The sequence below is a fragment of the Trichomycterus rosablanca genome, chromosome 16, assembly GCF_030014385.1.
Source record: "Trichomycterus rosablanca isolate fTriRos1 chromosome 16, fTriRos1.hap1, whole genome shotgun sequence".
Lineage (NCBI taxonomy): Eukaryota > Metazoa > Chordata > Actinopteri > Siluriformes > Trichomycteridae > Trichomycterus > Trichomycterus rosablanca.
The window spans coordinates 23,622,626-23,639,508 of NC_086003.1; the positions used below are offsets into that span (position 1 = coordinate 23,622,626).

At 38.9% G+C, this 16,883-nt stretch overlaps 1 protein-coding gene across 1 annotated transcript in view; it reads left to right on the forward strand.

Moving 5' to 3' along the window:
- Positions 1–16,883, forward strand: part of ppp3ca (protein phosphatase 3, catalytic subunit, alpha isozyme) — a 60,538-nt gene that overhangs the window by 16,481 nt on the left and 27,174 nt on the right. Inside the window, exon 2 of the mRNA XM_063011116.1 lies at positions 5,899–6,099. Within this exon, the coding sequence (XP_062867186.1) occupies positions 5,899–6,099 (201 nt within the window). The remainder of the gene's footprint in view (positions 1–5,898; positions 6,100–16,883) is intronic.

The window sequence follows — 16,883 nt, forward strand, 5'->3', positions numbered from 1 at the left end:
AATACATGACAAATTAGCACATAAAAAGTTTTATTATTTATTATCTACACTGTATGTGGTTGCATGTTTTTTTGTGATTTTTCAGTGATTAAAAAATTCCAGCCACAAACAGTGGTAGTAGATTACAAATCTTAATTAAAACCAGTATGTGATACCTGATTATCGAGACACTGGTGTTTCATTTTACTCTCAGACACATGCTTTGCATTTTTCCTATGGCGGTGTGCTGGTTGAAAAGGTGCTTTGATGTTGAAAGCTATAGTGAGAAGATGCTCTACACTAAAGCTAGTAGTGAATATTGTGCATGCTTAAAGAAAAAGTGTACATATTAACCTCGTCTAATTAGTGCTGTGTGGTACGGATTTGTTTGAGTGTGTGTATAATTGTGTGTGTGTGTGTGTGTGTTGGAGGGTTTGTGGGCTGAACAGACCTGCATGTTGGAGATTTACTCCCCAGTCACAATGTATACTGTGACAGTGCTGGCTGGCCTCCAGTCGTCATTGGCTGTTGCTTGGCAACACACCACAGTTTCAACAGCTCGGCTTTTGGTGTAAGTAAGGAGCAAAGCTGTTGCCGGCCGCATCAGCCTGGGAGAGCACACTCAACCGTGACTGTTCATTCTCTCTGCTTTCAGTCGAGCTCTGGTTTAATTCGGTGTTTTGGTTTAAAATCTGCTTAACTTGCATGTCTGATTTACTTTATTATGACCTGGATTTCCGGATTAATTACTTATTAAATATGGTCTGATTATTATTCTTGTCATAATGTTATAACAATCCTTCTTACAAATGGACGTTCTTCACATCTGTTTCATCATCTTTATTTCATTAATTCATCAATCGCTTTACTTGTCAGGGTAGCAGCAGGTCTTGCTTCACCAGAAATCACTGAGTATAAGGCAGAAATGCACTTGACAAGGAAGCAATCCATCGCGAGGCCTCACAGATGCCCTTCCTTCTCCGACATAGCCAATCATGTCCGTGTAGACCACTGGCTGGTTGACCGGGATAGCTTCATAGACCACTGTGCCACCTGAGTGCCTTAAAAATGATATGACATTATATTGGCACTGTGTCAACTGAGACCCTGACTAAGATGAAGCACTTGACTGAATCTACGTATGTAGGATCCGTGCTTGTGGGCAGCCGCACAGGATTGATCACACAATGTTTGTACTCTTCCTCACATACCCATTCTAGTGCCTATTGTTTTTTTTTCTTCACCATGACGGCCACGTTTCGAACATGCTGGCATCATAATGATCCTGCTGCAGTGTGTATCGCAGCACATTAGATCAGTACTTATGGCTGATGTGATGACGTGTGATGATGTGTTCCAGGCGAGTGGACTTTCTTTCCCAGTAATGAAGGGGAACCATGTCATGCTGTTTCTTCCCTCTGCTCTGCACTGTCTTATTATTTCCCATATAAACATTCACTGCACACTTCTAGCCCAGGGCACATGGACAGCAGGGGAGAACAGTGACAGATAGGGACATTATGTGCTTGTGCCATTGGATCTGCATGAGACCGAGGCCTTAACAACTACATCTGCCCAGATCTTTCTTTTATCTATTGCCTTATCTCTATTGATTCCTATTAAACCAACCATTGAAACCAGTGAAATTTTCTTTCTTATATACTGTATGTAGCATCTTTATTATGTCCACAAAGCTTGTGACAACAGAATTTATTCTCTCATTAGAAGTTATCTGGAATGAATGTTACTTAATTGCTAACTGTGCCAAAATAAAGGTCATAATGCTAGACCCCTCAACATGCACTTAAGTGGTGCGGCGATAAAGTACACTAGCCCACTTCCACTAAGATCAAGGGATACAGGGTTTAAAAAAGCATCTCAGCAGCACTTCTGATGTCTGATAGGGGACTGCCAAAACAGCCTAGCCATTGTGATGATGATATTTTGTATCTTTCCATTGTTGATTTACATGTAACCTTTGGTATGTTGCCTTTTGCATCATCCGTCTGTTATTTTATTAATTAATACTTAATTAATTAATATTTTATTAATTAATACACTTTATACACTTTTATTAATTAATACACTTACATGTATACATGTATTAATACACTCTTAATCCACTTTATACAAATATATAGCCTATACTAGTCCCATACAAGTCCTTATTGTGTCAGCAGTGGGTACGTCTGATTTGCAGCACACACTCACATTTAGGCATTAATTAACACCTAGGGGCAATTTCATTTAAAATTTACATATCACCAGTTTACGTGTCACATGGAAACCCACTGGAGAACATGTGGAACTCCCCACAGACATGAACCAGAGGTGAGGATGAAACCCTGATCCTCAAGACTCATGTCACTGCTTGGCACCTATACTACCAGATGCTCCACAATGTTGTCCATAAGTATTGTCTCATAAATGATCTTGAATAAACTTAGAATATTTGAAATATCTTCCAGTCCAGATCCAAAATATCAGGTCTAAATAAGCAGTCTCTAATAAGAGCATGAGTTCTGTTGGGATGGGGTTTCTATGGTAAAGTGGATCTTCAGCAGCAGAGGTGATAATGAATGAATTAGGCCATCTATCTTTCTCTCTTTGGCTTTTTGTCTCTCTCTTTGTGTTAGGCAGCGTACTCACTCACTCACTCTCACAGACACAAAGACCACAGTCTGATTGTGATATTTTATCCACACACTTTACCAATCCATTCATCAGAATGTACCAATACCATTCATACAAACAGTAACCACATCATCTATTTCAAAGCTGCTTTGTCTGAAGTCATTGATCCTGTAACCGCACTCTACAATTATTGCCGAACAGTGACGCTCATCTCCACCAGTACCCGTGCGTAAATAATTCACCATGCCCATGTTTTGTTGAAGCTTTATCATCGTTGCACAGTGAGTCACTCTTTGCTTCATGTTCAACACTGCGCTCAGTATTTGATTAAAAACTGAATTCTTCCTCCAGTGCAGATCAACATACAGTTTAATGCTGGTTTATCAATAATTCATGTCATGGCAGCGAGCTGTTTGTAGGAGCTCATGAGTAAATGTTGTTCTGGAGTGTCATTTAGCCTGTTTAGTGAAGTGCCGCTATTGTGTTCGTACTAAATGGCCGTTTTTACCTTGTTAATTTACGTCAATGCATAAATGACAGTAACAGTACTAATGAAGCCTGCACAATTAATGAAGCCTAGGTTTTTAAAGAATTTATTTCAGGCAATGAGCCATCCATGACAAAGCAGCCTTATCATCATGAGTACATAAAAATGGCGTGCTTCAGCCCTGTACTCTATCATTATGTGTGGAAGGATGCTTGAATGTATTAGACTTTATTTGGCATTGATAGATGGTGTGTGTTGCTTACAGAGTATGCTTCCAGCTAAGTTTCTGACTGCGGCTTTCTGCTTTTGTTTCAGCTTTGTCAAAAGTTGCTCTTTTCAGTTCCACAGTTTATGGTTTTCCTTCGGCTATGTTTCATCATGCATAATAAGCAACTGAGTTTTTAAGCAAGGTTACTCGAGTCTGCACAATGTTACATAACCAGCGGCTTCTGGTGCTTCTTAACAACGTGAAGAGATGTTTGATGTCTATATTATTTCTCTTGCTAAAACCCAATAGCTTTCTGTCAGGCCTAAAGCATATTACATATGATTAAAAAGTTCTAATTTCACATACACCTGTAGAAGACAAGTCTATCGTGGCAGTCTTAAAACTGAGGTGATTATTTTAATTGTTTCTATTAAACTTGTTTTATTATCAAGTCAAGTCAAATGTATTTATATAGCCCTTTTTACAATGGACATTGTCTTAAAGCAACTTTACAGAATCCAGGACCAACAGACAAAAAACCCCTATTGAGCAAGCTGAGGGCGACAGTGTCAAGGAAACCTTGAGAGGAACCAGACTCAGCAGGGACCCATCCTTTTTGGGTGGCCTGGAGGATTATAAGCATTTTCTGTAGGTATTCTAGTAACGGGTATTGCTCAGCAGACACATTAAAGACTAGTGTACTAGTTTACTAGTGTAAACTGTTCTGATAAAATTTTATATCCATATAATTAATTTATTCATTCTTTAATTTTCACTAAACACTTCATCCAGGCACCATCCGAAAGTGCCAATTTGTCGAAGGGCAGCACACACTGACTCACTCACTCACAGAGGTTTAATTTAAAGCAGTCATTGTACTTTCTGCATGTTTTTGGGAGGTGGAAGTAATCTATCTCTGTATGAAACCAACACAGGCACAACAGAAGGTGATATAAAGGCAAGGATGGAGCCCAGGATCCCACATCACCTGCTATTTAATCCCATGTAGCTAGTGCACCTCTATCTAGGTTCTCTTTTCTTACTTGTTCTATCCTTTAAGCTGCCTGTGTTGCTCTTTATTCTTTTGTAAGAAGAAAAAATGGTGTCATGTTGTTCGCTCTTCAAGAAAAATTGTATTTGGTCTGGTTCACATCTCAGGTTATTGGTCTAATTACATAACTGAATAGGGCAGAAGAGCACAGGTGGAATGTAATAGCATTTAATGCATTATATCACAAGTTTAAAGTAGCAGGCTCGTTAGGTTTGCTGCAGGTCAGGAAGGTCTGCACGTTTCATCCATCTCCATGTCTGCTAGAGACATCTGAATGTGAATGATAGTTTTGCAGTTAATGCAGCCTGTTATTACTTTATGGTTATTTGATTTGCTGGAATAACATGAATGGCTTGTAACAGAAACCACTATCTGAATAGAACGGAGTACTGCGGCTCGATTGCAGTGTTGCAAACAAGGTGAGGGGTGTGTTGAATTCCTAGCTCCGTCAATCTGCCACCAGGGAAGCAGGGTTTGGTTGGTCTAGTGTACTGGCTTGCCCTAGAACCAACGGTGTGTTGCCGAAAGGTTTGTTTTCTAATAAAAATGTATTTAAATCAGTCTTAGCTTGCGAGACACTTTCTTTAGAAGTGACCTTTCAGTCTAGGTGTGTCCGTCTTATTACAATAATTCTTTTTCTGGTGATTATTTGGTTTGTGTGGCATGTAAGCATAAAAACTGTTCATCTAAGTTCAGTTTAAGCTAAAACAAAGGAATAAATAAAAGATATTGGTAGGTATGTTATGATGGAGCTGACTAAGGATATAAAATTTTGAATAAACTCATAAAATTAACACGGCTAGTGGCATTACATTCTTAATACACACCAAAATGAGGATAAAACTAATCAGTTTTCTTTCTGGTTAACTTTATAGGGGAGGATGAATGAAGGCAAACATCAGTTGTTTATCAGAATAGGATCCAGTGAGGCTCACAGGTGGCGCAGCGGGATATTCCACTAGCACACCAGTGCCGAGATTCTGAACACCCTGGTTCGAATACCTGTCGGCTGGGCGCTATCTAATGGGCACAATTAGCAGCAGACACAAATTGGCCACTGTGTCTGCTGGGTGGGGAAATGACCGGACCAAGTGAGTGGCTCGATATACCCTCCTCGAACGCAATCAGGGATCCACAGCAGTGGAAGACAAATTGACTCTGAAATCTGGAGAAAAAAGGAGGAAATGCATAAATAAATAGAAAAAAAAGAATATGGTCCAGTATTTTACTTAAAGCTTAACTCAGTTACAGCACAGTGACCCAGAACCTGTGACTGGAAAAGAAGTAAAGTCTTTTTTTTACTCATTTAGTTTACTAGCATGTGACATTTTTACTGTTATTTGAGTAAAATTGAATAGACTCCAAGTGTTGTATTTTGCTTTGAAGTCAAAATTTGTATAATTACCAGCTCATTGTTAGCTTATTCCATCCAGCCTAATGAATCTTTTGAGAATAATAACTTGGTAGAATGGTATTTTTGCTGCTTCATCTGTCTATAATCTGGTGGCTAACTTCTTGTCTCGTGGTCATTCTCCACAGCCGTGCCCTTCCCTCTGAGCCACCGCCTCACCATGAAGGAGGTGTTCGACTGCGAGGGCAAGCCGCGGGTGGACCTGCTTAAAGCCCACCTAACCAAAGAAGGCCGAGTGGAGGAGGCTGTCGCCCAGCGCATCGTCAGTGAGGGCGCTGCCATCCTACGCCAGGAGAAGACCATGCTTGATATTGAGGCACCCGTCACAGGTAAAATCGCATTCTGTTTTACCAGCTTCCATCAATGCATGATATTCAGATTATTTAATATTACAGTGTGATGCCACTGCATAGCACTGAAGCTTTTATACACCATGGTCCTTCTTTTTCTGTGGCAGACTCTCAAATGCTGTTCTATTGATGTACAATTGAAGTGTACATCCACTTCTAGGGTACATGCCTGTAAACATATTGGACATCCTATTCAGAAACATGACGAATAGTATGGAGTTGCTTTCTTCTGAGAAGATTTTGAAGAGTGTCTCTAGGAATTTGTGTATTTGTAAGGTCAGGCACTGATGTTGAAAGATAAGGGCTGGCTCACAATCAAGGTCCCAATTATTTTCAAATGTGGTCATTTGGGTTGAGTTTAAGGCTGTATAATGGTCTCTGTGGAATCAGTCCACACCAAATCTCAAACACCAGGCCGTTTTATTAAAAACCTTGCTTTGTGCATAAGGACAGCTAATCATGTCTGTATGTAGACACTCGACGTGTTGACTAATTGATGGTGATAGTGATGGAGAAATTATCTATAAGTTGTATTTGTGCTGAATTATGGCTTGGTTTATTTGTAATTGTCACTCTTTAAGCCCCCCTCCCATCAAGCCCAAATCCCACACTGCCATATTGAGTCTGCCACGATTCACTGTACAGTGTTACAGAACATCTGCTGTAAACATCCCAGTCTCAGAAGATTATAAGATTGGTTGTGGAGAGCTGTAAGTCATAAGCTGTGTTGTTACGTACAGAAAAATCAAGAATCCAGACAGAAGACATGAACTGTCTTTTTTAAAAACATGGAGTTCACAAGATGAGCATTTAAAGACTCAAATGTTTAATCAATACACTGGGCTTAGTGTGTATGATAAACAAACACTGACTGACAACAGCATGTCAGACAAAAGTAGGGAAGCTTTAAAAAGTCTCTGGTCTCTGCTCTGTTTAGCACAATAAGGTAGACATTGCCTCTGTGCCTATCAAGACCAGTAAAGGGGCATGGGTTTTTGTCTGCACATTCCAGTGCAAAAGGCATGGTTTCTGTACCTGTCAGTCCCAAAAAAGGAGGCATGAGTTCTGTGCCCAGTAAATGAGGGATGGTTTCTGTGCCGATTAGTCCCTTTAAAGGTGTCCTGTGCCGATTAGTCCCTTTAAAGAAGGCATGGTTTCTGTGCCCATTAGCACTACTGAAGAAGGCATGGTTTCTGTGCCCATTAGTCCTAGTGAAGAAGGCGTGGTTTCTGTGCCCATTAGTCTCATTAAAAAAGCCTCTGTGCCCATTAGTCCCAGTTGTTTCATTAAAGGAGGCATGGTTCCAGCAAATGCCCATTAGTTCCAGTGAATGAGGCGTGGTTTATGTTCCAATTAGTCATTAGTCTCAGTAAAGGAGGCATGGTTTCTGTGCCCATTAGTCCCAGTCGTTTCAGTAAAGGAGGCGTGGTTTCTGTGCCTATTAGTCCCAGAAGAGGAGGCATGGTTTCTGTGCCCATAAGTCCCAGTAAAGGAGGCATGGTTTCTGTGCCCATTAATCTTATTAAAAAGGCATGGCCTCTGTGCCCATTAGTCCCAGTTGTTTCATTGAAGGAGGCATGGTTTCTGTGCCCATTAGTTCCAGTGAATGAGGCGTGGTTTATGTTCCAATTAGTCTCAGTAAAGGAGGCATGGTTTCTGTGCCCATTAATCCCAGTCGTTCCAGTAAAGGAGGCATGGTTTCTGTGCCTATTAGTCCCAGAAAAGGAGGTGTGGTTTCTGTGCCCATAAGTCCCAGTAAAGGAGGCATGGTTTTCGTTCCCATTAGTCCCAGTAGTTTGGGTAAAGAAAGCATGGTTTCTGTGCCTATTAGTCCCAGAAAAGGAGGCGTGGTTTCTGTGCCCATTAGTCCCAGTGAAGGAAGCATGGTCTCTGTGCCCATTAGTCACAGTAGTTTAAGTAAAGGAGGCGTGGTTTCTGTGTCTATTAGTCCCAGAAAAGGAGGCATGGTTTCTGTGCCCATTAGTCTCAATGAAGGAGGCGTGGTTTCTGTACCCATTAGTCCTAGTAGTCCCAGTAAATGAGGCGTGGTTTCTGTGCCCATTAGTCCCAGTGAAGCGGACACAAGTTCCTGAAAGCGGACTCACCCGGTTCAGCTACAGTGCAGTAGTACAGTTCCTCTGGCTCTTCAGATTTTTCTGGCTGCTGCCTTTTTACTGCCATGGCTGTTTAAATTCATCAGTATAAGAGAGAAGAAAAAGAAGAAGAAGAAGAAGAAGAGAGGGAGATTAAAGATCTGGTGTGCAGAATACACCTACACCTCTGAGTCATCTCCTCACAGCCCAGCTTTTCCTCTCTCTGCTGATTTCTATCTGTGTGGGTGTGTGTTGTGTGCATGCGTGTGGCTCCTGCATTTATACATCATGCATGTCCATAAATATGTTACATATGTAAAATCGTGTTGTGTGATTGCTTTTTAGTCCCACTAGAATCCGACAGGCTTATTTTGCAACTGCTGCAGACCAATGCTTGAGATTTCAGCAGCTTTTGTTTTCATATGCAGGGCTGTTTACTGTTTGTGCTGTTTTGTTTGTTGGGGGGGCTTTGTAATCCAGTTGTAGAATCTTGTGGCGTCTGGGTGACAACAGAAAATTGTTCACCTTATTATATAAAGATTTCAATGCTACAGATGCTACAAACCATCTCGTGATTGATAGCTGGAAGCTTATTGGACATCGTTACTAGGTGGGAGGAATTTTCTGATTATCAGTGCTAACATTCCAGCCAATCTGCCTGTAAGCATGTTTGTGAATGAGGTCAATTATTGATGAATAGCCCAATTATTCATCCAATGACACTGCTTAAGCTACAGATTGTAAACAGATGATGGGTAGCTTAACACATTTCAAAGAAGGCACGTGAAAAACCTTTACCCATCTGTTTTAGTGTTTGTAATTTGACAGGAATTGGTAATGACTATATTGAGAAATGAGTAGATAAAAAGTTTAGCAGACACTTTTATCCAAAGCGACTTACAGTCTAAGCAATTGAGGGTTAAGGGCCTTTCTCAATGGCCCAACAGTGACAACCTGGCAGTGGTGGGGTTTGAACCAGTGACCTTCTGCTTACTAGTCCAGTACCTTAGCTGCTAGGCTACAACTGCAACTGACTTCAGTTCCAAAGTCATCAATACAAATAATTATCAACACATACAAAATACATGGAGCAGTGGTCTTTTGCCAAGGTCTTAAAGAAGTCCCAATCTGTCCAAGATGAAAAGATCTAAGATGGGTATATCCAAATATCACATGTGCTGTGTATGTATATAGGTTCGATGAGTAGATGTTGGATTTTAACTAAAACTAAATTTGAATTAAAACTGTGTGTGTGTGTGTGTATTATTGATGTTGTCAGTATGCAAATTATGCAGGAGACAGTTTGCAAACTAGGATCTGTCATGCGATGAGGTCTGCTGCTTTTGTGATCCACCATAATAAAAAACAAAGTGTGTTTATCACTACCATTAGTTATCTCCATAGCTCCACTGTAATGCTATTGGTCAGGTTTATGCATCCATGCTAATGCAGATGTGTGTTGTGCAGGTCCCTTGTCCTGCACTCAATAAGCTCAGTGATGTTGGAAAAGCCAAACTACATCTACATAATGCTGCTGTCACCAGAAAATCTCCATAATGCAGCTTCCAGTTTTATACACAAACTCAATATTGTCACCAAATATTCTTTAATTCACCGTATGCATTAAATTAGGTTAGAATTATATTTAACAATCAATACAGTTTCTGATCATTTCACCCAAATAACATATAGCCATAAGTGTTCTTCTAGGAATAGACCAATGTGATTATTGAAGTGAGTATTGAAATTAAAAACTCAGCAGTTAGCTCAGCAGTTAAGGTACAGGGCTAGTAATTGTTAGGTTGCTGGTTCAAGCCCCACATCTGCCAGGTTGCCACTGTTGGGCCCTTAAGCAAAGCCCTTAACCCTCAGTTGCTTAGACTGTATACTGTTACAACTGTAAGTGACTTTGGATTAAAGCATCTGCTAAATGTAAAAAATTTGTAAAACATGTTTGTTTATTAGGATTTTAACATCATGTTTTACACTTTGGTTACATTCATGACAGGAACGGTAGTTACTCATTACACAAGATTCATCAGTTCACAAAGTTATATCGAACACACAGTCATGGACAATTTAGTGTCTCCAATTCACCTCACTTGCATGTCTTTGGACTGTGGGAGGAAACCGGAGCACCCGGAGGAAACCCACGCAGACACGGGGAGAACATGCAATAGACAGATAGGCATTGTGGTCAAAATTGTAAGTCGCTTTGGATAAAAGCGTCTGCTAAATGCCAAAAATGTAAATGTAAAATGTAAATATAGCTTAAAGTATGTGGACACGTGACCATAAGCTTGATGGACATTCTAAACCCAAACCATGATCACGAATTGCAGTTGAAATAACCTTTGTCAAAAACCCATTATAAATACAGGCCTAACAGAAACAAACAAGGTAAACACTTTCACTTTTCAAGAACCACTAAAAACAGGTCTATCATAAATTAGATAACTGAGGTAACACTGTCCACAGTCAAAAGAGCTTTATGTTGCCACAGGTTTAAACGTTGCCATGCAAGAATAAAGCCAGAAGTTTGTTGCTTATTACAAGGACATAGACGAAGCAGGAGTGGAGCTTCTTTTTCATGGCAGCATTTATTCTCAGGGCAATGTAAATAGAAGTATTAGTGATAGTCAATCATAATCACTAATGAAAATTTTAGAGGACATCCTACAAAGTTGACTGACATTATTAAACTTGGTAAACCCGCAAATTAATAAAAATATTATTTGCATTGTATATTTGATCTAATATATGGTTACATTTGGCTGTTTTTGATAAATATTTTTGTCAAACAGCACATTTTTTGTCAAATTGTAATTATTTACTAGTTAACATTTTGATAACATAAATACAATAAAATTATTTATTTGAAAGGTATTCATGTGCTGTTAGCGTTTTGCTGGTGCTCTAAAAACAGAATCAATAACCTTTTTAGAAGTTCATTACTGACAAAAAGAGGGGAAATGGTCAATCTTAGGTGAAATGTGAGATTGATCCTGGATGCATTTGTGGAAGAGTGTTGTCACATAACTTTTAAAAGCAAACACACCAAGTTCCAGAAAAAAGGCAACATTCTCCACTGCATTTTTGGATATCTTGACAAGTGGTCTTGAGATCTAGGGATTAAAGAGAGGAAAGAAGTCAGAGATGAAAGAGGAAGACACCGGAGACAAAACTCCTGTAAGACTATAAGAGGGGATGGAGCTGAACTGTAAGAATGAAAAAAGAAAGAAATCTTAACAGCAGTCCTCAGCAAAGATGGTGGGTTTAAAGAAGATAAATGACATAGAAACAGGATGAATGAAGAAATAAGCAATGATGGATGGAGAGAGTTTACTGATCACCAACATTCCTGCTGCAGATCTGCATTCCTGCTGAACCAGCGAACCTTCTCTTGCTTCTGAAATATACTAACTAGATAAGGTGTGGTAAATTACATTTGAAATGATATGAAAAATTCCTGGTATGATGAATTCCTGGACTGTTAGTATATTAATGATGAAGCTCCTGGATGTAGGATTTGGAGATTTATGAATCTAAAGACCTTTTTCAGTAAAAATGGTGATATTAGATGAACAAAGAGGTAAAAGAAAAACAAGGTGGGGTTTATGTCCTAATTTTTTTTTTTTTTTTTTTGATGTCCTGTCCGCTTCCCTCAAGCTGTTGGTTGGGGTCTAACAATTTTTTTGATTATTGAGAGAATCAGGGTGACGTGTGATGTGAGAGAAACAGGGTGACATAATGCTACATTAGCATTTCTATTACAGTACACGTTTAATGTATTCCAAACACCACACAGCACAAAAGAGAATGGCAAATTTGTACACTACCTGTGGGGTTCTTAGTAATTTAACTCTTAAGTAATATATGTTAGAACGCAGCCGAATTAGCAGACCAGCTAACAAACTACTAGTAAACCAGCTAGCACTGTTTGGTATTGAAAATAGATCAGATTTCAGAATAAAAGTCTTGACTTTAATTGATTATTGACACAACTTAATTTAACCAAATATTATTTATAATTTAATACTGATGAAGAAAAAAGAATTATTTACAAAATGTAGAAATACATCATAATAATAGAATGTTATGTAAGTCATTTAATACATAGCTAACTAGTCTATCTGCTCAAAATAATAGAATGTTATGTAAGTAATTTTAGCACATAGCTAACTAGCCTATCTGCTCATAATAATAGAATGTTATGAAAGTAATTTAGCACATAGCTAACTAGCCTATCTGTTCATAATAGTAGAATGTTATGAAATAATTTTAGTGCATAGCTAACTAGCCCATCTGTTTATAATAATAAAATGTTATGTAAGTAGTTTTAGCACATTGCTAACTAGCCTATCTGTTTATAATAATAAAATGTTATGTAAGTACTTTGCTAACTAGCCTATCTGCTGATAATAGTAGAATGTTATGTTAAAGCAATAAGCCACAAGAGACCGTGCGTTACTGCGATTTTATCACGGGGAAGGTTGTTTTAGCACGACGCGAAGCTTTCCCCGTGATAAAATCATAGCAGTAACACACGGTCTCGAGTGGCTTATTGCTTTTATAAAACGGCGGTCAACATAAAATATAATAAAATACAACAATTTTCAATTTATAAATGTTTTCATTTACAAAAACACTTACAAAAAGCATTCTTCCGCTACCCCAGGTAGTTCGTTAACAGTGTTGCTAGGCAACATGAGGGCGAACATAACATTCACTTTTTCTTTTCAGTGGCGTATTAATATGGAATGATGTGAGGTGGTCCTAGGTGTGCGTTTATCGGGGATTTTACAACGGCTTCGAACGCGGCTCAGCCAATCAGATTTTAGGACCGGAACTATCCGTTTTATAAAAGTAGTTTTAGCACATAGCTAACTAGTTTATCTGCTCATAATAGTAGAATGTTATTTATAAAACGGATAGTTCCGGTCCTAAAATCTGATTGGCTGAGCCGCGTTCGAAGCCGTTGTAAAATCCCCGATAAACGCACACCTATGACCACCTCACATCATTCCATATTAATACGCCACTGAAAAGAAAAAGTAAATGTTATTTTCGCCCTCATGTTGCCTAGCAACACTGTTAATCGAACTATTTTGCGTCGCGGAAGAATGCTTTATTGTAAGTTTATACACAATAAATACATTTATGAATTAAACATTGTTGTATTTATTATATTTTATGTTGACCGCCGTTTTATAAAAGCAATAAGCCACTGGAGACTGTGCATTACTGTTATGATTTTAGCACGGGGAAAGAAGTTTTAGGCACTCCGCTTCGCGTCGTGCCAAAAACGTCATCCCCGTGCTAAAATCACAGTAATGCACGGCCTCTCGTGGCTTATTGCTTTAGTAAGTAGTTTTAGCACATAGCTAACTAGCCTATCTGCTCATAATAATAGAATGTTATGTAAGTAATTTTAGCACATAGCGAACTAGCCTATTTGCCCAAAATACTATTGTAACATTTTTCATAACAATCCTGTCCATGTCAACAAAATTTAATGTGGCTGAAAGCCTGGCAAGCTTATAATTAAATAATTAGCCAAGTTAACTAATTTAAAGAGAACAGGTCCCTGAACATTTAAGCATTTTGTATTAGCACTTACCCAGGCTGTACAATAATTTCAGCTGCTGTTTATATTTTAGACAAGATTAGCTGGATTTTAGTTCATTACAACTGTTTAAATGTAATACATTTTTAATACAGTGTGGAGAATCATTGACACAAAAAGAGCATCAGCTAGTAATGATACTGCGCTGCTCACTGCAGATTCCATTTACTGCTTCTCTGCTTGCTTTATATTTATTTCATTTTACTCTGCGTTATAAAGCACTCATCACACAACGTGACTGCACTTTTTCAGTGTTACATAAAACCCTTTTCTTATCTACAGAAACTAAGAAGCATGGCTGGTTGTGAGGAACAAAGCCATGCAGTGCTAGAGGGGTTTGAAGTTGCCTTCAGAAGAACCTTGGCACAAGGGAGCTCCACCTTATGGGAGATGGTAGAAAAACTCCATAGGGCTTCAATATTCTTATGAGAATTGCACGACGGCCATTCTGCTCTTCACCATAACAAAACACTGCCATGTTTAGTCTGTACGTCACATGGTTTGATACTATAACAGCTTAAGAGGAGTGAAATAGTTCAGACTTATACTTACAAAGCATTAGAAATTTTTATTCTACTCAAGTTTCATTTTTATTTTGTTTATGCATTTTCTCCCCTTTTTCTCCTTATTAGCGCGTCCAATTGCCCGATTGCGTCATGCTTCCTCTCCACCAATGCCGATCCCCGCTCTGATTGACGAGTGAAGTGCAGCTCAGCGTTGTGTACGAAGAGACACAAACTGAGAGAACACTTTTCTTACGAGAGAGAGACCCCATCCAGCTTAGTCACGCCCATATCTGGGAATCGTTGTTCATGTGGCCACTCAGCCTAGCCGGCAGGCAGAGCTGAGATTTGATACGATGTATTCGAGATCCCAGCTCTGGTTCCAGCGTGTGTTTTTACCGCTGCGCCACCTGAGCGGCCCTACTCATGTTTTCAAACATGTAATTACAACGTGTAAGTTCATGTAAAAACAACATGTAAATTTAAACATGTACAGTTACAACCAAGTTACAGCAGTTACACTGCTGGATCAAATTAGAATAATCATGGCTATAAAATGCTTTCTGACTGGCTGTTAATATGTGATACCTGTTTATACTGCACAATATCTGTAAAGGCTCCAGTGCTTTAGTTTTTTTTTCTTTTTGGAGAACACAAATCTAACATTTGCATTGTGGAGTACTAGATATCTCGACAGGTGTATAAAATCAATAATATAAAGTAAATTATTTGCTTCCAACTTTGTGAAAACAGTTTGTGGAAGGGACTTTCCTGGTCCCATATTACTGTGCCCCGTGCACAAAGCAAGATCCACAAAGACATGGTTTGATGAGTTTGGTGTGGAGAAGCCCTGAACTTAACCCCACTCAACACCTCTGAAATTAATTGAAATGTCAGCTGCAGTCTAAGCTCGCTCGTCCAACATCAGTGCCTGAACACACAAATGCTCTTTTGATTGAATGGGCACAAATCTCCACATACACACTCCTTTCACACAATCTACTATGTGTACACTTCTGAAATATTAGGCATTTATTAACATTTTATGAATTATTATTGATCATCTATTTTGCAGGACTTTATGATAATGCCTCGATCCATGCTGCTTGTTTGACCACCCGCTACTGTCCTCGAAATCAATCCGGGTCCCCTGGGAGTCCTCTGATAATGCAGGGCTCTAATGTAGAGAATAGGATCAATATTTGATGAGATTATAGCATGTATGGTTTAATAAACACTTTATTGTGTACAGCTACCTTATATTTACATTTATTGGCCATTTGATGAGCTACGTCTGACTGCCCACTGATAAAAGGCTGATGAAGTATTAGCTAACATTATACATTAAAGGAAAGAAATTGCTATTCAGAGAATATTTTAAAATTTATATATAAGTCGAGGTTCTACATTTCAGTACTGCAAATTAAAAAATGATTTTGTGCAAATTATACCTGGTTTAATTTTAAAGTGAAACTATTAACAATCATAGAAAAGCTGAGGTTTAAATCTTTCTAATATTTTTAGGGACAATGATTTTAAAAAATAATATCTCACTGGATATCTCATTCATGGAGTACCACCCCACCCTGTTTTGGCAAGTTACCTTGGGAATTTGTGCAGATCACTAAAGTTCTTCCACACCATACTTGTCAAACCCTGCCTTCATGGTCCATACTTTGTGAACAAGGGCACAGTCACGCTGGAATGAGAGTGGGCCCTACCGCAAACTGTTGAATGTTGGAAGCCTATGATTTATTATATATTTAATTGATTTTATAGAAGCAATGGTTGTGGCAGAAACACCTAAACTCAATAATAATTTGGCCATATTGTGTATCAACACTTGGCTGTGCCTGCGGAATGGGGGTTGACGGGGTTCCTCATTGCTGTTGCAATTGCTGCCTCTGCTGGCTGCATGAGGGTTGGATGATCACGGAACAGCATAGCGTGGCTCTCCACATAGGGAAGAAGCTCTCTGTGAGACTCCACATCTGGCAGGTGGCACATGATAGCCATGCAGCTCTTCTCAGTCTGGACTGAGCTGGTCCAAGCAGCAGAGGAATTATAACACAGACAGGGGCACCACATGAGATTAAAAGATTTCACAACATGCTGTCACACTAATAGAAGAAAAGTAAGAAAAAAACTAGATGAAATAATAATTTTAAAAAAAAGTTTCAGGATGACCTGAGGCAGGAAAAAATAAATGGTGACTACTAAGCAATGAACTGCACAGCAATCATCTTCATTCCTCCACGCCTTGCAAAAGTCATAATGCGGGTGCATAATAATGCGTTTGCATTAAGTAAATAGCATTTAACAAATGGGTGTCCAAACTTTTCTTGTTGGGGGCCAGATGGAGTAAGAACATGCAAACATGCCACACAGACTCTTTTGTAATAAAACAGAGATATAGTAGACCTACTTGATTACTAAAAATTATACTTCCTTTTTATTTAAGTAACTAATTATCTACCTTTGACAGTGTTGTGTAAACTAAGATTTGAAATCTTCTTCGCTGTCTAGTTTTCATTTCTTTGG